The sequence below is a fragment of the Vombatus ursinus genome, unplaced genomic scaffold, assembly GCF_900497805.2.
Source record: "Vombatus ursinus unplaced genomic scaffold, bare-nosed wombat genome assembly UNPS02014793.1, whole genome shotgun sequence".
NCBI lineage: Eukaryota > Metazoa > Chordata > Mammalia > Diprotodontia > Vombatidae > Vombatus > Vombatus ursinus.
The window spans coordinates 5,379,806-5,407,692 of NW_020954571.1; the positions used below are offsets into that span (position 1 = coordinate 5,379,806).

General features: G+C 42.5%; 1 protein-coding gene across 1 annotated transcript in view; it reads right to left on the reverse strand.

Moving 5' to 3' along the window:
- Positions 1-6,079: 6,079 nt before the first annotated feature.
- Positions 6,080-27,887, reverse strand: part of DBH (dopamine beta-hydroxylase) — a 35,662-nt gene continuing 13,854 nt past the window's right edge. The window contains exons 4-12 of the mRNA XM_027869684.1: positions 27,571-27,747; positions 25,800-25,902; positions 18,891-19,057; positions 14,933-15,076; positions 13,034-13,072; positions 12,072-12,131; positions 11,281-11,408; positions 9,918-10,077; positions 6,080-6,795 (exon numbers count right to left, since the gene is read on the reverse strand). Coding sequence (XP_027725485.1) covers positions 6,664-6,795; positions 9,918-10,077; positions 11,281-11,408; positions 12,072-12,131; positions 13,034-13,072; positions 14,933-15,076; positions 18,891-19,057; positions 25,800-25,902; positions 27,571-27,747 — 1,110 coding nt within the window. The 3' untranslated portion in view covers positions 6,080-6,663. The remainder of the gene's footprint in view (positions 6,796-9,917; positions 10,078-11,280; positions 11,409-12,071; positions 12,132-13,033; positions 13,073-14,932; positions 15,077-18,890; positions 19,058-25,799; positions 25,903-27,570; positions 27,748-27,887) is intronic.

Consider the following 27,887-nt stretch of genomic DNA (forward strand, 5'->3'; position numbering starts at 1 on the left):
TGTAAAGCAAGCAGGTGATTTTTAAAGTCTCTTCCCACTCTAATGTATGGGCATGTTCAGATGTTGCCCTCCTCAGCTAGATGTATATTTTAATTGAGAGTTCTTGAAGATACTATCTTAATCCAGAGAGTGATTAAACATTAAAAAATGTCCAGGTTGTGGCAGAATAAGTTGTTGGGTGAGTGTTTGGAGGGGATAGTCAAGGACAGTGTGGTAGAGTAGCAAAGACATTCTACAAGGAGTCAAGTTCTAGGTTTGACTCTTAGTTTGGACATTTACTGGCTGTGTGACCTTAAACAAAATCACATCACTTCTCAGGGCCTTATGTATAAGGTTCCTCATGTATAAGATCAGGGGGTTAGATGAATTTTAAGGTGCCTTCTAGCTCAAAATTCAAGTGTTATATGGGAGACAGAACATGGGCTTTGGAGTTAGAGGGTCTGGGTTCCTAAGATCATAGATTTAGAGCTAGAAGGGAGCTCAGAGCATTTAATCACCTCGTTTTATAGAAGGTCACACAGGTAGTAGGTATCAGAGTCAGAATTTGAACCCAGGTCCTGTGGCTCCAAAACCTGTGATCCTTGCAGTATAACAAATTGCCTCCTAATGTAAGCCTTGAGTCACTACTGTCACTTACTAACTTTATGACTTTGGGCAAGATATTTCACTTCCTCATCTGTAAAATGAAGGTGATATCTAAAATCTTTTCTGCATCAAGATCCCTGGTTCCCTAAATCACGTGGCTGTCACCTGCTCCCAGGGGAGGTCCAGATGACAGGTGTTATACAGCAGATGAGAAAGAGATAGCATTAGCTCTGGGTTAGCTTTTTTAATCGACCAATGAAAGTCTCACTTGGCTCACTGCCTAATTTCTTTGGATTCGGCCTGATTCCCTTCAGGCTTTGCTCATTTCTGCCTCTGGCCTAATTGTCCTCTCAGGAGGAGTTCCCATCACACTGCTTGGCTGCCACTGGAACTCAGCACTTTATGACCAAGTCTTCTTGGTCTCCCTTTCACCTTTGTTTTTAAATGCTCCCCCAACTTAAGGTTTTAAAATGCTCTTTCCTTTGCCATCATACCAATCCTTTAAAATACTGGCTCCCTCCTCCCATTCATCTACTGATGTGCCCAAGCACCTCCCCCCACCCCCAGTCCAAATAGCAGATTAGATTCCCAACGCCCAGTGTTTATAATTATAATTCCCTTTCTCCACGCATTTTGAAAACCCAGTTCTTTCTGGAATGAAGTTGGGGGCTCCTTTCCTCCAGTGGTGATTGCCTGGAATAGATTTCCTAGCAACTGCTCAGACCTCAATAACTCTACCTCTCTTTTAACAGAAGCTGGTTCCTTTCAAGATTGTTTTGTTTCAAAGGTTGAAGGGAAAGAGAGAGAGAAAAATCAAAACACCTTCAGTTTAAAATCATAAAGTATATACTTGCAACCTAGGCTCCCAAGCTGAGAGTCATCCTGGATTCCTCACTATCTCTCACACATACCCCGACACCCCCGTATCCAATCTGTTGCCTGATTTCACCTTTGTAGCATCTCTATGTCCCCTTCTCTCCTCTGACACTGGTCCCCCATGTTACCGGCCCACATCACCTCACCTGGACTACAGCCATAGCCTGCTAGTGGGTCTGCCCACCTCAAGTCTCTCCCCACTCCAATCCATCCTCCATTCAGCCACTAAAGTGATTTTCCTAAAATGCAGGTTCAATCATGTCTCACATAAACACACACACACACACACACACACACACACACACACACACACACACATACACAAACAAACACACCGCTCAGTTAACTCCAGTGGCTTCCTTTTGCCTCCATAATCAAATACAAAATGCCGTTTGGCATTCAAGCTGCTCATAAACTAGTCCCCTCTTGCATTTTTGGTCTCCTTACATCTCACTCCCGGGTGCTCCACAAATAAGACGCTCCACCTCTCGGCTCTGGGCATTTTCTCTGGCTGTCCCTCATGCCTGAAATCTCTCCCACTTTGATTCTAACTACTGACCTCCCTGGCTTCCTTTGAGTCCCAATTAAAATCCCACCTTCTACGGGAAGCCTTCCCTAACCCCCCTTAATTCTAGTGCCTTTCATCTGTCAATTGTTTCTTATTCATCCTCCACATAGCTTGTTTGTGCACATTTTTTTGTATGGTGTCTCCCTTATTGGATTGTAAGCTCCTTGAGGGCAAGGACAGTTTTTTGCTTCTTTTTGTGTCCCCAGTGCTTAGCACAGTGCCAGACATATAATGGGCACTTAATAAATGTTTATTGATTGATTAATTGGTTAATATACTCCACCCCAAAGAAGAACAATGAAGGAAGGCAAGATGGAAATGAGAACCAAAGTCAGAGCTTCAGAAATGGGGTTATCTAAATGACTAGTGACTGAATCTCTGACTAGAAGAGACCTCCAGGCAGGGCTATGATGTAATTAAACTTGTAACAAGGCTGTTTGTCTCATACTTAAATGTCTTCCTGGGTTAGAGAGCCCACAGCCCCCCTCAGGACAATAGTCCCCATGTTTATGTAACTCCCCTTTGAGTAGTATTAATACGGTGACTACAGCACTGAATTTGGAGTTAGAGGACCTGGGTTCAAATTCTGGCTATTGTACATATACTGCCTGGGCAAGTCACTTTCTCTCAGTGTTAATTTCCTCAATTTGAAAAAGAGGGAAGTGGACTAGATGTTAACCAATTCTAATTAAATCCTATGAGTCTTCCCTTGGAATCATAGACTGGAATCATGATTTTGGATTCAGGAGGCCCAGTCTTGACTTCTGCCTTAGACACTAATTTAGGGGACAGCTAGATGGCCCAGTGGATAGAGTGCCATCTTTCTGAGTTCAAATGTGGCCTCAGACACTTACTAGGTGTGTGACCCTGGGCGAGTCACTTAACCCCGTTAGCCTCAGTTCCCTCATCTGTAAAAGGAGCTGGAGAAGGAAATAGCCAACCACTCCAGTATCTCTGCCAAGAAAACTCCGAATGGGGTCACAAATTGTCAGACACGACTGAAGCAAATGAACGACAACAACCAATCACAGGCAAATCTGACTCTAAAATGGTTATCCTATGAGCCTAATGGAGCAACAAAAAGTTGAACCTCTGAACCAATCCTTGGAGATGCCTGATGTCTATGTAAAACAGGAACAGCTCTGATCAAGATGTTTATAGAAGGCACAAAGGGATGAAATTTCTCTGCCCTCTGTCTCTATATGTTTCCCCCTTTCTTCTTACTCCCTCACAGTCTTACTCCTCATTCCTGGAGAGACAGTATGGCCCAGTGGATAGATTATTAGACTCAGAGTCAGGAAGACTTGGGATTAAATCTGATCTCAGGCTGTGTGACCCTGGGCAAGTCACTTAACTTCTTATGGCTCCATTACCTCATCTGTAAAATGAGTGGGTTGGACTCAGTTGCTAAAGACCTACTTCACCTCTCAAATCTATGACTCCAGGCGAATTTGCCCTTTTCATCATTCACATCTCAGGTCCACTCTCTGTTAAGCAACAAGCCTTCTCCTCTGCGGTATAAATAGGAAGACTGATTGATGTGTATGCCTCTGTCTGTACAGTTTAAGCCCAGAGCCAAAGATTAGCTGTATGCCTGCTAAGATAATGTCATCTTTGCTTTCAAAGAGGAATCAGCGGCTTATAGCTCAAAATGCTGAGAAGTGACTGTCTTCTTCATGCAGACTCATCTGGACTCAAAGCCATTTGCAGCATCAGCTCTTAATGCTTCCTCTGAAATGGGACAAGCAGAAGGGAAATGTTTAGCAGGATCTGTCTGCATGTGCCACCACTGCACTGCTAAACAGTACTGTTATTGAGCTGATAAGGAAACTGAGGCCCAAGGAGGTGTGCCCAGGGTCACAGGGGAAGTTAGTGATGGAGCTGGGAGTAGAACCCAGCTCCTCCTGACCCCTGGATCTCTCTACCACACTGTAGCAAAAGCAATGAACAAGCTGCTGGTTTACATATGACTTGGAGGACATGGGCAAAAATGGCAGCCCATTTCATAGGCAACAACCCTTATGTGGCCAGGTAGCATGTTAAAAGTGACATGTCAAAGATAACACATCCATAGCTTAGCACAGACTTCCCACCCAGGACAAAGATAATTCTGAAAGGATAAAAGCAAATAATGTCCTAACAGAGGATTCTAAAGCTTTCTTCTTCTTGAGAGTATTCTCAAGACATCGATTTTCCTACCTAACTAAATAGAATTTTTCTCTTCTTTGAGACTCAGGAGCTGGTTGGCTTTTTTTTAAAGGATGCTTTTTGTAATGGGGATGGGGGTGGGGACTGAAGGAGCCTGGAGTAAGTGGGTAAAGGCATTAAGGAAGGATTACTAGGCCTTTACTTCCAAGGGAATATGCTGAGGTTTCAGCCTGGTCAGTGGCTGGGCTCTGCCTGAGGACTGGGTGCCTGCACTTTCCCCGCGTGGTCCATATCCAGGTGTCATCCCACTGCTGCAAAGATGATCTAAGAGCTAAGCCTGCCTTCTGTCTTCATGCCGGGGTTTGGCATTTTCCCGTAATGATTCCTTGTGATCTACGAGCTGTGTGAAGCCCTGATTTATAAAGTGGCAACACAGATCGTCTCCCAGCTGTACATTACAGTCTGTAATGAAGTGTGGCACTGAGGCAGAGATGTTCGGCAGGCTCGTGGGGCTGTGTCGAGGCTCCATCCATCATCCACTCAATCCCTGTGCAGTGACAGGACATTCTCTAGCCCTGGCCTGACAGAGCTGGATGTTCAGCTCCCACTGGAAGCACGTAAGCTGGTTTCAAAGGAAGGATGGACAAAGGGGCCCCTAGCCCATGACAAAATCTTACTCCCCAGTCCCGCCCTTCCCAACACACAACATCAACCCCTGCTAGTGAAGTGGTAATCATTTGGCATCACCAAAGAGATGAATTTTTGTTTATCGAGGATGGGAAAAACAAAACCAAAAACATAACAAGGTCAGCCCCCTGAACTGAGCACATCATCTGCTCAGTAAGTGTTGAACTTAATTGAGTGAGACTAATCTATGTTTAGGGCTGGGGAGTGGGGGGAGGAGGCTCTTCAGTCCAAGGCAGGGGGTTATTATGAGTCTCTGGGACATTTCCTTCTCCTATGAGGAACTGTCCACATGGGCATACCATGAACAGGCTGGTTTCACCGTGGTGTTTCAGGGTCCATGGCCTCAAATCCTTGCTTCCTGAGATCTGGGGAATCATTGCCTGAATGATGATCCCTTTTCTAAATAGAAGTTAGGGACCAGTTAGTAATTACATCTGAGAGGCAGCTTGAGTAGCGAATTGGATAGAGTAATACCTGAGTTGAGATCCTGCCTCTGAAGCCTACTTGCTGTGAGACTCAGGGCAGGTCATTTAATATCCCAATGCTCTAGGCAGCTCTCTAGGTGTATATGTTTCAGAGAAGGCATTTACTTGCATTGGTAAACTGAGTTTCCTCATCTAGGGGTTCCCTAGATGAGAAAAATCACTGGTGTAGTTCCTATCTTTATCAGCTTAAATGGGGGTGAAAGGAGGCTTCATGGGACAAGGACACCTGGTGTTCATTAGAAATTGGAATATAAACCAACGGAATTTGCTCAGTGTTTTGTTTTCCTTCTCAATTTACAACAGTAGCTTCATCAGCAGAAGGTTGGTTAAAGGCTCTACCTGATGTTATATGTACAACTAATACCACATAGGGGACAAATAACCTCCTTCTTAACCAAAACCTTCTTTTCTCACTTCTCCCCACTGTTTGGAAGCTGACTCTAGAATATGGAAGAAGGGAATGAAGCCAATATTCATCATTTTCCCCTAACAGTTTGCCTTTAGTTTTGATCTTGGGTCTTTTCATGTGGGTTTCTGGTAGGTGGTAGTGTTAGGGTTTCTTTTTTTAACTGGGTGAAAATGTGGATTTATCTTTGCATCAGAGCAATTTGGCATGGGAAATCTCTAACTGGTTAAATGCCTTGTCTTGCCTTTGTTGGGAAAAAAAAACCTACTACCATAAATCAGTCATTCAGAGAGAAAATGTTTAAGTAATGCTTGTATCCATCTCTTGACATTAGGACACACCAACACAGATCACAATCAATGAGAGGATAGGGAAGACTGCCTTTTTAGAAGATAAGTTAGCATTAGGACTCACCCCCGGGGGCACTCTGATGGATAAACTCCTGAGGCAGCTAAGACAAAGGGTCTTGCTTAGGTAGGGATCAGGGTCAAAATGCAAAGGACTTGGGTGGTGGTCTGTCTCATTCCCCAAGGGAAGCTCTAGACAGCAGAGAACCATGGAGTTCTGGCTTAGAGATGTTCCATATACATTCAGCATTGCTTGGAAGGATTTCCATTTCAGCTCAAGGTTACTTCAGTCAACAAAGGATTCCCAAAGGGCTAATTTTACATGCATAAGACAGCCATCTTCCAAACCTCAAGGGGCATCTTACTAGATGGAATGTGTTTCTGGGAGGTCTCAGTTCTGTCCTGAGCTAGGGGGAGGAAACTAGCCATAAGATCAGCATTAGGCCATACAGCAAGGGTGGGCGAGGGTAACCAAAGAGGGCAGGGTCTGCATTTTCTCTGGCTCAGAGGTAAGAAGTTCAGGAAAGAGTTAGACCAGGCCAAGAGGGGAAGAATTCTCCCCTAGCCTTTTTTCCCATCAATATTGACCAGTGCAGGGGAAGCAAGTGATAGTCCTGGAGTGGCCTGGCATCGCGGAGTAAACTCTTCTAGTCCAGTCTTGATCTTTGGTAAAGGCTGCCTTTCCCATTCACCCTGAAGAGGAAGAGAAAAAAAAAATAAGACCCCGGGAAATAAATTGGTAAGACATTCTCTCACCAGTTCATTTAATTCAGTGGGTTTACTGGGATGCTCTTGAGGAATTCCCCTATGAATCCTGGGATTGGATTTGAGAAAGAGTATTCAGTGAAAAGAACACTGACCAAAGAGTGCTATCACTAATTCACTTCATCTTTATGGGTCTCAGTTTCTTTCTCTGCAAAATGGATGGATTGGGTGACAGAGTCTTTAAGGTCCCTTCCATCTCTAACATTCTGTATTCTACAGCCCTTTCTGTTTCTGCCATTTTGTGTTCTACAATCTCTTCCAACTCTGATATTTTCTGATTCTATTGCTTAATTTTTGCAAGCCTCCAAGGGCTCTCCTCATGCAAGCTAATGGTCTTTGTAGCATCAACCACCTTCTGTCTTAGGAACTTTAAAAATATGTGTTGAACTGAACCAAATTCTGATCATGTCTTTCATGTCAGGACAAATGAAGAAGATGCGGTCCAAAGAGGGAGACGTCCAAGTTTACACAGTCCCTTAGCGTTGGAGCCTGGACCCCTGTCTCCCAGTCTCTTTCCACTACAAAACACAAGATCAGCCGCAATGTTTGGAATAAGCTCACCCACAGTAAACACATCCCTTTTTTAGCAGCCTCCCCCACCCTGACATTAAGCTCCTCATCCTCCCCAACATCTGACATCAGCACAGGTCACCTGAGGCTGTCCAGCACAAAAGCAATCCCTTCAAGCTGGAAACTTTGGACTTAGCATTAAATAGCTGAGCTCACAGAATGCTTCAGGGAAAGTAGCAGGCTTTAGAATCACCAGGCTATAAAAATCTATGTGACTAATAAGAACCAAGCTCCGTTTTCTTGACAGGCTGGATTGGGATTTGGCTGGTGAACGAATTAAATGTCTCTAAATCTCATTTGGTCTCCAATGGCTGGGGAGATGGGGGGTGGGGAGGGAAGCAAACTAAGGCATCCACTTTCAGAAGAGTTTTTCCTTCTTCCTTCTCCCTCCTCCCTCCCCCATTCCCCCACTCCCCATCCTTATTTTTAGTCTCTGAGGGAAGTGTTTAGGAGCTCAGCTCATACCATATGAGTTTCTTAGGAACTGGTGATGATTTTGAGTTGTTGTGGGTTGTGAGACATGAGAAAACGTGAACAGGGGAGATTGTAGCATCTCCTTCCCTAGGGACAATATTAAGCTTCACTTCCATTCCCCTGTAGCACATTCTTTTGTACTTAATTAGATTCATCTGGGTACAATTTTCTTATTGTTTCATCCGGGTTATCTATGTAGACTCTTAGGACTGAATCCTTATCTCACACTTTTGCTGAGTACTCCTTGGTGACCAGCATTAGATGGGTACAAAGTAGAGGTGGCACATGATAAATGTTTGTTAACATGAATTGGAAACAGTAGCTAGAGGATGCCCCATGCTTTCAAGAGGAGTGAAATAGTCTCCACACAGCCCTTTGAGACTTGAAATTTTGTGACTTAGATTTATCAAGAAATATGGGATCAGAACTTCTTGCCCTTCATGTCTACCGCCAAATAGTAACGCCTGTACCCCTAACTCCTGCTTTTATCTTGATAAAATGTGAATAGAAAACAATTGCTTAGAATTACGAGATCTTAGAACTCTAGCAGACGAATTGAGGGCCATCAACTAAGTGCTGGGAAAGCTGAACTATGTTTGTTACACTAGGTTAGGTTTAGTCTTCATGAAAGAAGGTTTTAGATTGCACCCAGGCCACTCCCTTCCTGTGTGACCTTGGACAAGTTATTTGCCCAATTCAACAAGCATTCAGTAAGCATTTACTGTGTTCCAGGCATTGTACTCTAGGACACTAGGGTTACCAAGACAAAGACAAAGCAGTCCTTGCCCTCAAGGAGCTTACATTCTACTAGGGGAAACAACACAAGCGCAGATAAATAAATGCAAAATACAGACAGAGGAATTTCTTTGTGAGGGGCACTAGTAACCAGAAGAGACCAGGATGAACTTCATGCAGGAGGTGACATTTAAGCCAGTTCTCTAAGGAAGTTATGGATTCTTATAAGCAGAGGGGAGGAGAGAGTATGTTCTAGGCATGGGGGACATCCTAGGCAAAGGGAATGTTATTTAGGAGGTTCCTCTCTGGGCCTCAGTCTCCAAATTTGTCAAACAGAAGAGCTGTCCAGCTCAAGTATTCCCTCCACTTCCGGTGGTGTTTGAGTCTATAACAACTCTTTTTTTTTTGACCAGAGTTGTGTTTCTATTGGCATAAGGAACTCTCCATAAAGTAATTTCCTTTACCAATGAAAACTGGCATCAGCTCTATAATTTATAATTCTTGTGAGTTGCCTAAGGACACTGAGAAGTTAAATGACTTGGCTCCCAACCAGAACGTGGCAGAGGCAAGACTCCAACCCAGGTCTTCTTGACTCAAAGGCTATCTCTCTATCTACTCTACAACCCTACTTCACACTTATATAGCACTTTAAGACTGACAATGTGCTTTTTATAACACTGGAAACAAAGTGCTTTATGATAGCACTCATAACACTGGACTATCTGTGAAGTACAAGGACAAGACACACATCGGCTAGCAAGTATTGATAATGACCTAGAGATCCATCCCAAGTCCCCAAGACAAGTCCTTGTGGGGTTCTTAGCTTTGTGGGAGTGGGAAGGAGAGGAGGACTTATTTAGAAGTCTAGTTTATCAGTTAATGCCAGGATTTTAAGGGGACAGAGTATTCCTCTCCCCTACCTACATTTCCTAGTCTCACCATGGACCATGGCTGTTGTCCCTAACACATTGTCCTTCTCAGACTGTGCATGCCTGATCCCCAGTGCAACCTCCTCAGACCAAAACCTGGCTACAAAAATTGCCATTCCCTAGAGTTGGGGAAGTGAGAATTCATATGCTTTTCAACCTACTTTTTCATCTTCTACGAGCTCCTTCCTTTTAAGAGTCTGTTTCTCTTGAGTATAATTTCCCAGATGATTGGACAGAACAATGCCCTTTCTCACTCTTGGATTAAGGACTAAGCTAAAGAATGGACTTTTCTGAGGTTTATCTACTTTATTCCATTTGGATCCCACCCTTCTGGAGACTTACTGGGAACCGGACCGCGGAGGATTTGTTGCAGTGCATGGAGATCGGGGCAAAGTCATACAGGGACTTGAGCACATCCCGGTTGAATGAGTTCCAAGGGGTGGAAGCAAATTGCTCTTGGACAGTAGAGTCGGGGCAGGTACAGACATCTTCATTGTTGAACCTGGGAGGAGGGAGGAGAAGAAATCACTGTCAATTGGAAGAACACATTGCAACATTTGGATTCCTCCTCCCTACAGGGAGAAGGGGAAATAGCTACCTAATCCTGCCTTGTATAATAGGGTCATTGAAAATGGGGGTAAGGCTTTGCAGTGTGTCTTTAAGCAAAGTCAGAGATGACTCAGAAATAGCTACACTGAATCCTAGGGCAGCTAGGTGGTGCCACGGAGAGAGCACTGGGCTTGGAGTCAGGAAGACCTGAGTTCAAATCCAGCCTCGGGTACTTACTAGCTTGTGTGACCCTAGGCAAGTCACTTAACCTCTGTTTGCCTCACTTTCCTCAGCTGTAAAAAATGAGTTGGAGAAGGAAATGGCAAACCATTCCAGAATGAAAAGTTAAACATGACTGAAATAATTGAATAACAACACTGAATTCTTTTTCATGAAGTGGTCCTCCCAAGATGGAGCATCTTTTTTATGATTCCCAGAGCAAATGGTATAGTGGGAAGAACACTATAAGTAAGAGTCAGAAATGCTGGTTTTGAGTCCTGATGCTACTCTTATTAATTGTGTGATTTGAAGCAAGTTATTAAACTTTTCTGAGCTTGTTTCCTCATGAAGGGTGGGGAGAGGTGGAGGTGGGAATATCCTATCCTGATTCCCTCACAGGGGTATTGGGAGGACCAAGGAAGATGATGTATGTGACAGTGCAGGGTAAATTCTAATTAGAATAGTAATAGTCCACAAGTTTCTCCTGAAATAAATGTTTCTGTTTGACCCACCCAGCTTCTCTCTATGCTGAAGTCCTTAGCTGACCGCCTCTTTAAATGACCACTCTGAATTTGAACAGAATTATAAGTTCACTTATGTAGTGTTAACTTAACAGATGATATCAAAGAAGGGAGATAAGTGGGCTCCGCCCCCAACCACCACAAATTCTCACCTTGACTAAGCATTTTTTTTTTGTTTATGACAACCCGCTTTGCTCTCTCAGCCAGTCACTTGCCCTGCCTTTCTCAATTTTCTAAATCTATAAAATGGGCAGGCAGTGTGTATGCACGCATGTTTGAATATTTCCACCCCCACCACTGGAAACAATGAAGATTTGCTAGCTATCATATTAGGGTGAAATTCAGACAAATTAGAAACATTCTAACGTATTATGAACATTCTTATTGGGATGGGAGGGTGGAGGAAGAAGAGTTACCTGTTAACAAGGTGAAAATATTTCTGTAAGTAGCCAGGGTCCACAGCACTCTTACATAATTCCAACTGTGTCTGCGGATAGTAGTGTATGTAATTCACACACATTTCTTCTGTGATGCTAAATCCACCCTGGAAGGTTAAAAAAAATAGACTAATAATTATAACCCCATATGTGTGCATGGTAATCTTAGATTTTCAAAGCAGCTTCATAAATGTTATTTCATTTCGTTTTCAAAAACAACCCTGTGAAGTAGACAGAGCAGGTATTTTATCTCAACTTTTTAAAGTTAGAAATCTCATTTACAGGAAGGTCAACTTTGTAAGTTAGAAATCTCATTTACAGGAAGATTGTGAAATGGTCACAAAGGTCATTTGCAGTCCTAATAGTGGTTCTATGGCTCAGGCTAACCTCAAGGACATAAAGATTTCAGGGCAACAACCTTCCCATTCTCCTGCCAGGCATTTTGAAGACAACATGATCAGAAAAAGACAGACGTCTTCCCTCAAGTAACTCAGACATGAGTTAGGGAGACTACACTCAGACATATGAAACAATCAGAGACTTACTCAAGACTTTGTGTCATTAAGTATTTTATTAAATGTGGTGAAGTTTCCAAAGTTAAGGAGAAAGAGAGAGACAGAGAGACAAAGAGAGAAAGAGAAAGACCGAGACAGAGATAGAGAGACTGAGACAGAGAGAAAGAGTCAGAGACAGAGAAAGGGAGAGAAGAGAGAGACAGAGAGTGACAGAGAAAGTGGGAGAAGACAGAGATCTAATCCGTGTTAACTCACCACAGTTGCCAGCTTTCTGGATTCTGTGTTGTATGTGCAAGAAGTAATGAGCACATCACCCTGTGTAACCAAGCAAACAGGCACACTCATTAACACATATGTCCTGGGGCTGATGCACATGGGCAGGATGTGATGAACACAACTTCCTCAGTAATCTAAAAATAATGGGTCCCCACCAACAAATGGTATGGTAAATAGAGCACTGGACTGAGTCAAGAGACCTGGATTACACAATTCTGCCACTGACCAGTTGGATAACTTTGGACAAGTCATTTCCCCAGTCAGGGTCTCAAACCACAGAATCTTGGAGCTGAAGGGGGCCTCAGAGACCATCTAGACTAATGTCCTCATTCTATAGAGGACAAAACCATGTTATAACATGCAATATTTTAAGGTGCTTTTCCAGTTCTTACTGGAGAAAGAAAGCCGCTTCTAACTCTAACCCTCTGTGTTTGATGGTCTAACATTCTTTACATCTAAAATTTTGACCAACTCTAACATTCTATCTTTGTTTTACATTCTATTTGCTGAGGTCCCTTCCAGCTCCAATATTCCATAATCTGACATTCTATGTTCTAAGATCCCTTATAGCTATACAAATCTATGATTCTATTATTGTACATCTTATCACTTGATATGTGGGTAGTAAGTGAAAGATCTCTACGGAGTCAAGCTACAGTACCCACCCATTAACAGGTGTAACTCAGACAATCTGAAAATGGCATCTGAGGTCGAACTGCAACACCCTAAGGTATTTGATGAGACTCTCAACTCCAACCACCCTGTGTCACTTTTCCTCCCCATCTCCTTCCATAGAGAGATTTATCACTCACACCTACCTGCATGGTTAGCATGTGGAAATGAGGCAAAAAGAAAAGGAAAGCAAATGTAGGGAAAGCAAGGTTTTAATTGACTTAGCTAAGCCATGCTGCAATTTGCTGGTTCTGTCACTTGATACTCACTGGGAAAACAGACACGACTTTCTTTAACATTCGAATCTCCTACAAGGAAAGAAAAAGAAGAAAAGGAAAGGGGAAATGATGAAAGAAGCTGTTCAAGAAAGTCTCGGACCACCATTTTGGATAACAATTTGGAACTATGCCCAAAGGACTATAAAATTGTGCATACCCTTTGACCCAACAATACCACTACTAGGTCTGCATCTCAAAGAGATCAAAGAAAAAGAAAGGGGACCTTTATACACAAAAATATTCATAGCAGCTCTTTTTGTGGCGGCACAAAGAATTGGAAATTGAGGGGATACCCACCAAATGGGGAATGGTTGAAAAAGTTGTGGTATATAATTGTGATGAATACTATTGTGCTGTAAGACATGACATGTGGGATAGTTTCAGAAAAACCTGGAAAGACTTATATGAATTTATGCAAAGTGAAGAGAACAGAACCAGAAGAACATTGTACACAATAACATCAGTATCATAATAATGATCAACTGTGAAAGACTTAGCTACTCTAACTAGTATAATGATCTAAGACATTTCCAAAGGACTCATGATGAAAAATGCTATCCACCTCCAGAGAGAGAACAAATGAACTCTGAGTGCAGATCAAAGCATACTTTCTTCACTTTTTTTTAACAACATGACAAATATGGAAATATGTTTTTGCATGACTTCACAAGCATAATTGATATGTTATTTGCCTTCTCAATGAGCTGGGGAGGGGCTTTAGGGAGGGAGAAAATTTGGAAGTTAAATTTTTTAAAAATTATTTTAAAGTATAATTATTGTTTTCCAAAAAGAAAGAAAACCTTGGGTCTTAGATTATAAAGGAGCCTCTTGGGAGTTAGAGGGAGGGATATGAAGTGAGTTGGATATAGACAAGATGACCTGATGTCTCCTTTTCTCCTTAATCTTGTTTTATTTTTTAATTCCTCCGAAAGAGACTTTAATGCTAGTGCCTTTCCTCTGTTGATTATCTCCAATTTATCCTGTCTTTATCTTGTTTGTACATAGTTGTTTTTATTGTGTCTCTCCCATTAGATTGTGAGCTCCTGGAAAGCAGGGACTGTGTTTTGCCTTGTTTTTGTAACCCCAGTGCTTAGTACAGAGCCTGGTACATAGTAGGTGCTTAATAAATAATGGACTCATTGACTTACTAACTAACAGATTCTTAAGAGCTAAGTTCCAGAGACCTGGCAATATTCCAGCATCAGGAAGGGAGGGGAACAAATATGGTCTTTAAACTATTCTAAGGAAGAGGGTCTATAGAAGAAGCTGGGGCCCAAAGTGAGAAAGCATGTGTTGAAAGGTGCTTCTCTCCCCCTCATAACCCAGTACAAAAAGTATCCCCCCCTCATCCCTACCTCTTCACTTTACCAGCCTAACACAAGCTGTAATTTCCACAACTTCTTGGGTTTAGGTGGTAAGGACTGGGATATTGCTTCTAGAAATCTCTCATGCAAACATGCATGTTGCCTCCAGGCCTCTTCTATTACCATACCTAGTAGGATTTAAGACCTTTGAGGGCAGGGACCACTCTGGATTTTGTGTTTGTATCACCAACACTCAACAGAGTTCCTTATATATGGCAAGCACTTAATAAATGTTTGCTAAATGACTTTGTCAGTTTATCTATTTGATATCTCCGGTATTCAGGCTAGACTATAGAATAGGGAGGTCTCTAAGGTAGGAAAGAGGGATGATGAGCAACAGAAAACCCATATAGTAGGGGTAAGCATAGGGGAACATTCCATTAAGGAGGGGGGGAAGCCCAAAATGGCAGAACATTGATCATGGGTGTCTTGTTAGAAAGTAGAGAGAGCAACCAAAGAGTACTAGTCCTTCTTTTGTGACTTTGCCAACCCTGAGAAGGTCAGGGTGTGGGCCAATCATTCATACCTGGAAATGGGGGCTGTAGTGGTCATCCCTATTCACAATCTCTGTCACATTCCCTTCTCGAGCTATGACGGTGATCACCTTCCTCCCTGTGAGGTGAGTATGGAGCTGGGAAGCAAAGATGTGGATCCCAGACTGTGGCAGAGCCTAGAAAATCACAGTAGAAAGGCAAAAGATTCAGCTGGGGAAATGCACTTTTTAAATAACTTGCTATTGGTTCAAAGCTGTGTTCTATAGGGTTCCTGGAACTCTTGACATCTAGCTAAGTGGGGTGTTGCTGCTCTTGGCTTCAGAATAGTGGGCTTTCATCTCCTTTGTTTCACCAGAGGCATTTAGATCAATCAAATGTTGTTAATATTATTTTCATAGCACATAGTAGGCTTTTAAATGGGAGTGACCATACTGTGTGGGGGACTCAGAGAACATGCATGCACATACGCCATTACCATTTTTTAACAAGAATTACCCATTTGAATAGAAAATAAGAGTAAATTCGATCCTTGTTGTTACTATGCTGCTAAAAGGCAGCTCACATCTATTTTGAGAGTTTGGCATGAGAATGGTGGCAGCATTTTTATACAGGCGGATGGTGAAAGGCACTTCAAGGCAGTAGATCCAGCAGATGAGTAGCAAAAGGAATTGGCTCCCCAGTGGCTGCAGCATTTTCCAGAACATCCAGGAAATGTAATTTGTTTTCTCTTTCTATCCCAGACTGGATGATTCAGTTGTGGGGATTTTTTCCTTCAATGATGCCACTGGCAGCTACCCCAAGAGGCCCTTTTCTCACTCAGTTCACACAGGGACCTTTTATGATAATAATGGGATACTTTACAGAGATCAACAAGAGACTTGTTCTGGGGGTGCATGATCATATCCCATTTATCTGGCATCATCAGAGGATGCCCTGTGCCCCACAAGTGAATTTTCCAGATAACTGAAGCTTACCTCTTCAGGGGAAAGAATTAGACAGAGAGTTAGAAAACTTGGATTCTAGTCCTGCCTCTGATACCAACCTGCTGCATGACCTTGAACAGTCTGTGCCTCACTTTCCTCATCTTTAAAATGAGAGTTTAGGACTCAGTGGTTTCTTAGGGACATTTCAGCTCTCACATTCTGTATTCTATATCTAAGGTCCTTTCCAGCACTGACAAACTGTGTTCTATGTTCCAAAATCCCTTCTGACTGACATTGTGTTCAATGTTATAAAATCTCTTCCACCTGTAATATTCTGCAATTCTATGCCTTTTCAAAAATATCATATTGGTGATCTCAGCCAGTGGGATCTGACTTACTAACTGAAGGAGACTTTAACTGGAGTACTCTAAAACAGTGGTGTCAAACTCAGATAGAAACAGTGACCCTAAACCTCATGTACATAAGGATGCCTGCAGGTCATGTAATGACTAAGAAAACCACATATTGACATTATCTATGTTCTACTGTATTTGTATTTGCTTTGCTAAATATTTGCCAATTACACTTAAATCTGGTTCAGCCACACTGGAGTAAGCAATGCTGCCTGAGGGCTGTCTGTTTGACCCCTCTGTTCTAGAACACTCCTTTTCTTTCACATATGGAAACTTTCCACTGACTGGCCTACCTATCAGATAGAGGCAAGAAACCCTGGGAGGCCACATTCAGAGATTGTCACATTCACCTGAATTCCTTATAAATCTTGGTTCCATCAGAAGAGAGTTTGTTCCTAAAAATCCAAATGATTTTGTTAATGAAATGGTCTCAGTTATCAACCCCATAGCATGGATTTATAGCCAGGCTCGAGGGACATTAGTAATTACCTCGTCCACTAAAGACAAAACAAGAGGAAGGCGGATTAAAGCGCACAGAGATTTAGGTGGGATCCTGCTGCTGCTCTTTGTTCTTCTTCTGGAAGGGGACCATGACATCAGGGAGGTGCTGCCACGACTTGCAAGTGAATGGGATTTAAGTGAGGGAGGGCTGTGCAAGGTCACCAGCCTCACTTTCTCTTCTGGAGCCATTTGGGTCGAGTGGCCAGATACGAATGGAAGGACTTTTCAGTAGTGTCTGTAGTTCTAGAATTCTCTCTGCTAAGGTCTTTAAAAAGCAAAACAAATACTTGTTTGCCCCTGGAGTAGTCTTTCAAGTAAGAGAATTGGTCAGGGAGTCATAAAGAGATTTGGTACAGCATACGTGAATCTGTACCAACTGTGTTATTTTGCTGGGAGTTGCAGGCAATTAAGCCTTTGGGTCTTCATTGTTCTGTGGGTACCTAAAACTGTGTTCACCAGCCTGCTGCTCTAGAAAGTCAGGCTTCTCCAGGCAACTATGACTGCGGGTAAAAAAGCATAGATCTGAAGTCAGAAAATCTGGGTTTGATCTTGTGCTAGTCACCTTACTTCTCTCTTCCTTAATGCTCTCATTTGAAAACTAGAGACAGTGATACCTATACTATACACCTCTCAGGGTTGTTAAGAGGAAAGCACTTTGAAATTTTTAAAGCACTATATAAATGTTTGTTAATAATGATATTACTATTCCAAGGAATAGGAAGGACTATAACCCCCAAGTCATTTCCCCTTAATTAGGGATTTCCAATCTGGGGATGCTAGAAACTTCTCAAGGGGGTACAGGGAATTTTTGATAAATAACTATATTAAACTCTACACTATGTTAAACTGTAGAATTTATTTCCTTTCAAACTTAAATATGGGAAGGTCTATGAAAAGGCAAGGGGTATGAGGACAAAAAAAATATGAATGCCTACCCCAAACAGTTCCTACCTTCTTCCATTTGTTCATGTTTCTTTGCCCCTCAATGGGTTCTCTAAGAGTGTCTCAATGACCTCTTTGCAGCTTTTAGCACTGTTGATCACCTCCTCCTTCTGGATGCTCTGTCCTGTCTGGATTTTCATGGCACTACTCTCTCTATGTCTCTCTGTCTCTGTCTGTGTGTCTGTATGTCTGTGTCTTTCTCCCTCTCTCTCTCTCCTACCTTTTCTTCTCAGTAATTCTTTGCTGGATCGCACTCACATCCTGTGCCCATGTGTGTCGCTATAACCTAGGACTCCACCCTGGATCCTCTATTTTTCTCTTTTTATTCTCTCTTTCTCTCCCTCCCTTTCCCTCCCTCCCTCCCTCTCTGATCTTATCAGCTCCCATGCAGATGATTCTCAGACTGACACATTCAGCCCTCATTTCTCTCCTGAGCTTTATGCCCACATCCTCTGATTGCCTTTTAGACATCTCCATCTGGATGTCCTATAGATATCTCAAACTCAACCTGTCCACAACCAAATTTGTTGTTTTTCCTCCCTAAGCCTATTTTTCCTTCTAACTTCCCTATTTGTGTTGAGAGTACCACCATCTTCTAGTCCCCTAGATTTCCAACCTTTGAGTCATTCTCAACTCTTTACTCTCATTCATTCCTGCTCCACATTCAATCAATTGCCAAACTTTGTCTATTTGATGTCTTCAACATCTCTCCCATCTCTCTCCTTCTTATCACAACCAGCCCCTAGTTCAGGACCCAACACCTCTTGCCTGAACTATTGCAATAACCTCCTAATTGTACTCTCTGTATCCTTTCTCTGCCTCTCCAATCTAACCATCACAGAAAAGCCAAATTGGTCTTCTTAAAGCCTGATGATGTTACTCCTCAACTTAAGAAGCTTCAATGGCTCCCTATTGCCTAACAAATAAGATGCAAGCTCCTCTATTTGGCATTTAGAGCCTTTCATAATCCAGTTCCAGTCTGCCTTATCTAAGCTTGTTACACATTACTCTTCATTATGCATTTTATGCTCTAGACAAATTGGTCTATATTCTGTCTCCTACTTAGTTGAGTTGAGTTAATGTAGGCAACTCAATGTAGAAACTGTATGAGACTCAAACCCAAACTTAACTATTTTTTTGTCATACCTTGCCCACGCCCAAACCAGCCTGTGAGAGTCAGGGTCAAAAGGCAAGAATCCAGAAATACTCACCAGTTGAGTACATTTATCAGTGCAATAGCCAGTCAAGATGAAGTCAGTCTCTTTGGGTGGGATAGCCATCACAGGGGTGTATACAAGGCCCAGCTCCATGATCCCAGCATCGAATGGCCTCAGTGTAGCTGTGTAATACAAGCGGATGCCTGAGGAGTCACGGCGGCCTAAGACAGGGAGGGAACCACATCCTAGTTTAAAACTTCAGCAGGATCAAGCACCATGCAGGGAATGGAAAGACATAAAAAAAAGTAAATAAACTCCCCAGCTCTTCATGTCAAGGAAATAGCTCAATTTTTTTATTTTCTGGTTGACTGAGTTTTTTCTTTTCTATACACACTTTATTACTTCTAAATCCTCTTATGTTCCCCAGCTGTAACAAATAGAAGCAAATGGCTGTGAGCAGCAGTCTTATTGTCAAGGATCTGAAGATATTAGGATCATAGAGATTTTAGAGTGGAAGGGACCTTGGGGCCTTAGAGGGCCAAGGGCTAAGCCAGTAGTACAAACAGTCAGTGATCTGAGATCTCAGTAGTCCAGAAGGGCTTTACGGAGGCTATAATGCCATGACAAGTGGGTAGAATTATAATGTTTGTGGGCATCAGGAAAGGCATTTCAGGTTCTATGGGGGATGCTAAAAAATGAGGAAGGGAGAGAACAAAGGCAGGAACGTGCAAAGTGTGATTAAGGGATGGTGAAAAATCCATCCTATCTGGAGAAGAGGGTTCAGGAGATAAAGTTGGAAAGGTAGCTTGGGGTTAGGTTGTGAAGGATGTTAAATAATAGCTCAAGGGGGTTAAAGGTATGGGTCTCCCAAAGGGCACTGTGGAAATGTAAGAGTATTATCTGGGATGGGATGAGAAGGGCAGGGGTTATACTGATATGGGTGAGTTTATCAGACAGAGAACCAGGAGCAAAAGGTTAGAGGTGCTGAGCAAGGGTCTGGCTGAGCAGGCCTGGATTGGGATATTGTGAGCTGTAACTAGGATGGAGCAACTAGGGCTTCTTCCTAAGACATTGAATTTAGAGAGCATCAAATCTAGAGGCCTTGTGCCAAATGCCAATTCCCTAGTGAGCATTGAGTGGGAGTGGCTAGGGATCTGTTCCTGATGACAGGAATGACGAGAGATTGAAGCTCCAACATCATCTCCAAACATGACTATAACCCCTTTTCCACATACTGGGCCAGCACCCTCAGCAATGGAGAACTCCTTTGGTAAATGCAATTCACTCACCTTCCACACAGGGCTGGGGGAATCAGAACTAGGTATGTTATCTTTTTATGGGTCTACCCCCACATCGATGCTCTGGCCAGGGAAAAGTCACAGGGTTGAGAATCACATGTGGCCCTCCAATATTTAAACCTCTACACAGGAGACATTGGGTTCCTGGGAAGAGGGGACATCCAACCGACCATGAGAGTGCATCATTGCTGTAGACTCTCACTGGCCCCAGCCCAGGAGGGTCCCAGTTCTTTCCCTCTGTGGCCATGCCTCCCTAAAGAACAGAAGGAAATAAGGGCTTGGGGCTCACTACAAGGTCTTTGAGGACTCTGTGGGTTCACTCCCCCTCCCTTCTTCTACCAACAAAAGCCCAGTAACAACTTGCTCCTTCTCCATTCACACAGTCAGTTTGAGACTGTACAGGAACATGTCCACTCTGGGGAATCAGGGACATTTCAGTAAACTCCCACTGCCGAGGTGTTCTGGAGGGTCCTGGATCTCTGCCCCTCCCTGTCTAGGGCAAAGCCCTAGCCATCAATGTTAAGATGGGGAAATGGATGTCCATAGACCAGGCCAGTAGTGAGAGAAGAGAGAGGAAGGTGAATGGAGAAGGATGTCAGACCTTCCCTGTCATTCTCAGGACTGCTGAAGTGGCCACAGGGTGCCCACCTGACATCCAGTTAGCAAGAACATCTAAATTCTCAAATGGATCTGTGATCTCATCAATTCAGGAGATTCTTCCAAGAATATCGATCATAGTTCTGCCAACCCACAAACAAAATCATTAGTTAATTTAAGAAATGAGCAGATGGTCGGATAGTCTGCTGGGCTAAGCCCCTCCCTCCCCCAATTCCTCAGCCTCTCACTCACCAGTGTCCTGGTGTTTCTGTTTCCCCGCCCCCATGCCCAAGCCTTACTCAATTAAAGGTGTTTTTCCTGCCTTGTACCCTAGAAGCAAAAATTCCTAGTTCCAGTCCTGCTGCTAGGGATAGTCTGAAGGCATAGTACACCTGGGGTTCTGATGAGATAATATTTATAAAGTGCATAGCACAGTACCTTGAATATAGTAGGTGCTTAATAAAAGCTTATTCTCTCCTCTCCCTGAGGAAAGGGTACACTGTCCCATCATGGGGCCTGGACTCTCCAAAAACAAAATTCATCAACCTCACAATATTTCTAGGTCTGGAACAAAGTCAATTGTGTAAGATATGTAGGGAAAGCTGATCTTTTTTTAACTAAAAAAAAAAATGATAATTTTGGGCCTTCCTTGAGGCAAATCCATAGAGAATGTGAGTCTTGAGCTGGGCCCCTGAAGGATAATATTAACTAGAATGTATATGTGTATTTTACAGGACTTTAAGAATTCCAAAGTTCTTTACCTACATTAACTCTTTTGAACCTTGAAACAACCCTGTAAAATAAGGATTATAGGTATTATCATCTCCATTTCACAGATATGGAACCTAAAGCTCAATGAGGCTAAGTGACTAGCCCAAGATCACACAATTAATGAGTATCAGAGGCAGGATTCAAACCCAGGTCCCTTCTGACTCCAAACCCAGATTTCTTCTCATAGAACTGCACTACATAATAAATGTCAAGGACCCAGGCTGCCTTTTTTGCCCTCTAAGTATATCCCAGTACCCTGGGCAGAGATATAAGAGATAAAAGCAAGAAAAGCACAATTCCCACACTCCCTGGACTTATTTAGGATTCATCTATATGTATATAACTACCAAACTAATGGAATCACAGATCCATTTGCATGTGCAATGAATTGACCCAGCCAGGACTCAGAGGAGAGGCAAGGAAACTCACCACTTTTCCTCTTTGCAGAGGTGGGGGATGATGGGGGTAGAGCATTCCATATACATCAGATTTGATGGATGCATTGCTTAGTTTTGCTTGAACTGCTTTTTATATTCTCTTTCTTTTTCATTCTTTGTTACAAGGATGATTCCCCAAAGAAGAGAGGGGGTATGTTCAGAAATGAAAGTCAAAAGATATCAATAAGTTTTAAAAAATTAATCTGCATGAACTAGAAGGAAAGTTGGGAATTGGAAAAATGGTGGATGGTGGTGATGAAGGCATGTGTACAGTTGCTGCTGATAACCCCATCCCCTAAGCCATCTTCCCACCGGGAACCAAATCAGAGCATTTTAAAGCTGAAACAGACCATAGAGATCATATCATCCAACCTGCTCATTTTACAAGGGAGTTAACTGAAGTCCAAGGTTGAATAGCTGACTTGAAAGCAGAGCACAGACCAGAACTCAGGGTTCTTGACTGAGCCCTGCCTTGTAGTTTATCCCCTTTTGGGGTCAATGTTGACAGCTAGCCCATTTGGCCAACTCACCCCTTCTGACCTGCTAAAATGGGAAAGGGTTAGCTATGTTGGAGGGGGTGTGTCCTCATTTGATGCTCCCAACCAAATCACCCTTTCCCTGCCTCCACCAGGACATTACTAGGGCAATCTCTAGGTGCACCTCAGAGAGAAAAAGAAACTCATGCTTTCCTTCTCTCCCTTCATTTAAACCCCTTAATAAAATCCAAATTCAACCATCTCCAGTATCTCCATGCTGATTGCATCAGATGGATAATAATAAAAAAGATATAATTGGTTAAAATTTAGAAGAGAATTAAATAATGAAATAATTGCTAGATCTCGATATTTATAGCAAAGTAGCACATTTTGAGATTCGCGAAATGACAAGATCTTCCCTATATGTGGCAATGGATCCATAAATATACCCAGATATCATAAAGAAACAGGTTTCCCTGTAGACCTAAGGAGCTGGGAATTTTTAAAAAGCATCTTTCCCTTTTGATTTTAATTGAACAAGACGCACGGTATTGGTTTATTGGCCAAGTTGGCTCGTAGTCTACCTGTGGGATGTAAGATTGCTGTTAATATCAAGCAAATACAGATGGAAAAGAATATTGTATTCATATATTCAACCTTGTATCAGTGATTAATGCTCTTGTCCCCTCTTCCTCTTGGACTATAGTCTCTTGGAGGTTAGGGACCCTTTCTTAATTTGTCTCTGTATCCCTTCCCCTCTCAAACTCCCCATTACTTGGGATTGTGTGTCATAGATAATGGCTTGAATAGGCCCCCATAACTGCGCATGTCATACCTCCCTACAAAACAAGTTTCACAGACAAGGTGCCTAACCTGAGAAAGACAACACAAACACCAACAGGCCTGGGGAATGGACAGAAAGTTGCGGAAACCCCAAATGAGCACAAAAATAACTATTCTTTGAATCACAGTTTTGCCATTTAATTCCTGTGTAACATTAGACAAGTCATTTGCCTCTGTTGGTTTCAGTTTTCTTCTCTGTAAAATGAGTTAGGGTGAGCCAGGCAATATCTAGAATACTTTCGAGAGCAAACATTCTATATTCTAAGGCCCTTTCTAACCCTTACATGCATCGTTTTAGTTCTGACATTCTATGCACCTTGTAGGCCTGATGTCCAATAGTCAAATGTCCTTTCCCAATTTTGTTATCTCTTCTACTGCCTAATTGCATAAAATTCCCACTATTAGCAATTGATTGCTTTGGATCTTGAAGGCTTTTGGTTTCCTGACACCTACTATTACAATACAGATACATCTAGGGGAGAGCCTAAGGGTTGCATCATCCACCAAACTTGGTGGTACCAGCAAGCTCCTTAGGGAGATTTCTTTAGTATAGTCACCTTTTTGAATCTCTTCTTTGAACTATCACACTCTTCCTTGTATTCTCTCCATATGTGTATGTGTCATATCCTTCTATTAAATTGTGACCTCTTTAAAAGCAGAGACTTTAAAAAAAATCTTTGTATTCCCAAAGCTAAGCACAGTGCCTAGCACATAGTAGGTATTTAATAAGCATTTGTTGAATTCAGTTGAAACATAAAGATTGGAGAGGAATACAGAGATAAATTAGACCAGCTACTGTTCTTAAGGAGCTTAGAGTCCAGCAGAGGGATGATAGGTACACAAATATAATGATAATACAAGACAGATTGTGATGAATGCTGTAAGAGAGACAAGAAGTATGATAAAGAGAGAGACATCCCATTCAGTTATACAGGGAGGCAGGAAAGACCAATGTAGGTTTCATGGATAAATTGTCATTTAAGCTGGTCTTTGAAGTAATGGGTAAGATTGTATCAGAGGCAGAAAGAAAACATTCTAAATAGAAGAGCCATCATGAGTAAAGATGTGGAAGTGGGAGAGAGCATGGAGCATGTTTGGGGAACAATCAATAGTTTGGTTTGGCTGGAAGCAATGAGGTAGTTCAGTGGTAGTGCCAGGCCAGGAGTTAGAAAGACTCCTCTTCCTGAGTTCAAATCTGGCCTCAGATACTTACTAGCTGTGTGACCCTGATCAAGTCACTTAACCCTGTTTGCCTCAGTTTCCTCATGCATAAAATTATCTGGAGAAGGAAATGGCAAACCACTCCAATACCTTTGCCAAGAAAACCCAAAATGGGATTACAAAGAGTCAAGCACAATTAAAAAGTGATACAATTAAGTCCAAACCAGGAAGTAGCAGGAGATAATATAGCAATTCAAAGCAGCAGATAAGACTGGAAAAGTAAAGTAGAGTCAGATTGTAGAGAACCTTAAATGTCAGTTTGACAGTTTGAATTCTATCCTGTCAACAATAGAAAGTCATTGAAGGTCTTTGAGCAACAGAGTAACATGATCTGTGTGGAAGACAGATTGGAGCTGAGTTTCCACATTTGTAAAATCAGGGTGTTGGGTTAAAGACCCCTTCCAACTCCAGTGTCCTTTGGATCTATAGATGAGGAGAGAAGGAGATGGCATGCATAGGCATTTGGGGAAGAGGAGGAACTTGTTAGCTCTTTTTTCCAAAACCATGGGTGCCCTTTCGGAAGCCTTATTTCCTATGGTTAGAACAAGATACTTAGCAGGGACTGCACACGTTCTACTGTTGGCTGTGACCATTGTCTGGCCCTCGTATTACATCATCTCTGAGAGCACCACATTTCTCCATCATCTATATATGGGTATAATTGAGCTATGGCAAGTGGGCGTTTATAGGAAAAACACAGTTGGTGCTGCTGAAGTCCACTGTTCTGTTAGGACTAACATCCCACTTCAAAACTAGTCTTCTAGTGTTGACAGTTTATATTGCAGTCCTGTTGTATCACAGATGTTTGGTGCCTTTCTGAGCAGTTTTTGAACTTCTTTTACAAATAACAACCTAAAGATAGCTTAGAGTTATGGTTGACACAATAAGTGAAAAGGGGGGAAAGGTGTTGGGGGCTGACTTTTAAGGGCACAATTATGTCCCGAGATCGAGTTGCATTGAAATAGCCAATTCTAGGTCAGCTCTGACTTCCCCTGTCACCCATCTATAAGAGAAAGTAAAGAAAAAATGTATTGATTCAACCCGCTTAACTAAGAGGAGGTTAAAGGATGACATTTGACATTCTTTTTTTTTTCCTTTAGTTTTTAGGCAATTGGGGTTAAGTGACTTGCGCAGGGTCACACAGCTGGTAAGTGTCAAGTGTTTGGTCTGAGGTCAAATTTGAACTCAGGTCCTCCTGACTTCAGGGCCAGTGCTCTATCCACTGCATCACCTAACTGCCCAAGGATGACATTTGAGAATAAGAAAACTGGGTCCTGCAAAGGCACAAGTTCTGTAAATAGCATAGATCTACACACTGACCTTTCATCTCAAGAGGGTTGTGATAGTGAACCTCCAAGCGGAGATATTTTGAAGATCCTGGGCCTCCAAAAGCAAGACCAGCTTCCTCTGGATAGTAAAATGCCTGCAAGATTGAGAGGAGGATGAATACAGCGCCAAATGATGAGCAAAATAGACTCACATGTAATTACAAAGAACTCCAGAATTTGGTCCGTGAGCCATCCCACTCTATTTAGCTTCTGAAGTCTATGGAGTCCAAAGGCACAGGAGGAGGTGAGAATTGAGGGAGTCTTCTGAAAATAGGGTGATTTCTACCCACATTGAACAACAGTTCTGTTACCCATCCCATGCATAGATAGAAACTTAAACACAGGAACATGTAGACCATAATGAGTCTTCCCTCCCCGAATACACCCTCCCATGCCCCTGTGCAGGGCAGCCTTCAGCTAAGTTGCAAAGCAGACAGCTGTTACTTCTCCCATGTAGTCTCATATGTGTGGCCGGGCTACCATATATAAGGCACTATGATCCACAGCACTGTGGGGAATATATAGATGAAGAAGGCATAGTCTCTGTCCTCTGGTGCCCCATAGTCTATTTGTTTTTCCCATTCATTCAGCCAACAAGCAGCAAACACATGCTTAGCACTGTACTAGGCCCTAAAGTGGAATGTAAACACACATAAAACGGGGTCCCTGTCCCCGTATTGAGGAGACAAGACTAATTAACACACATGAAACAGTAAAATTAGCAAAAAAGGAAGCAAGAAAAACAGCATTTTTAAGAGACCCTTGAAGACCAAAAGGGCTCCATGAACCAAAGGAATGGTGAAATTAGAGGCACACAAACTAGTGAAGCACACAAGAGAATCTTTGGATCCTTTTCAAACTTCTTCCAATCTCCCTCCTCTTTTCTCCTCCTCCTAGAATGTAATCTCCTTAAGAGATTGTTTCATTCTTTGTATTTTTATTCCCAGCGTCTAGCACAGTGCCTCCAGAAAGAGTAGGTGTTTAAAAAATGCTTGTTGATTGGTTGATTGAAACCACCCATTACTACTTGCCCTCCCTCTACTTTATTGAGCCTACCCTCCCCCTTTCTTGTTGGGCCTACCCTCTTCCTTATTTGAAGTAAAAAAGAAAAGAAAGAAAGAAAGAAAGAAAAAGAAAAGACCTGAGTTCAAATTCTGGCTCTGATCACAAGTTAGTCAATGGATTTGAAGTCAGGTAATTTGGGTTCAAATCCCACCACTTTCATTTACTACCTGTGTCACCTTGGGAAAACCATTAAAAATCTCTGGGATTTGATTTCCTCCCCAAAAAACAAGAGGGTTGAACTAAATTACTCCCAAGGTCCCTTTCAGTTCTGTCCTCAGGTACCCTCAGTCTCTCTGTGTCTTAGATTGCTCATCTATAAAATGAGTAAAGGAATGAAAAAAATTTTAAGCTTAATAAACACTTCACATGATGCTTCACATATGACAAATTCTTAATGAAGACTTTTTCATTCATTCTTTCATTCATTCATTCATGGGGATGACAATAACAACAGCAACAACAACAACAACAATCCCTGTAATATCTTCGTCGCAACAACACCGTAAGGACTAAATCAGATGATATAAGTGCAGAGTTCTACAAACCTTAAAGTGTTATGTAAATGTAAGTGGCTGTATATTATTATTGTTGTTATTATGATCATCGGTGAGAAAATTGTAAAATTGGGGTGGGGGGGAGGACGAAACCTTAAGATGAAGTGAGAGTAAATCATTGCTATAACCAATCTCCTCACGCACCTTGGCTCCCAAGGCCCAGGCGGCCAACACGTGTCTGCAGTAGTTCAGCCGTTCAGGTTTCATCTTTGAATCACAGGGCCCGCTGAAGTGTGGGAAGGTCTCAAACTCCGCAGCACACTGAAAGACTTCCATGTGGTGGACGAGGGCTTCGTTGCCCTTGGTAATAATGGGCTCGTACTGCAGAGATCACTCAGAGAATGGACACGATGAGTCCCAGTGTAACCTCACTATACCTGACCCTCCTCCACCCTCGACCCAAGCCCCTTTCTCTGAGACTGGTTTTGCCTTCCCTGAAGAGTAAAGCTCTCTTAGACAAG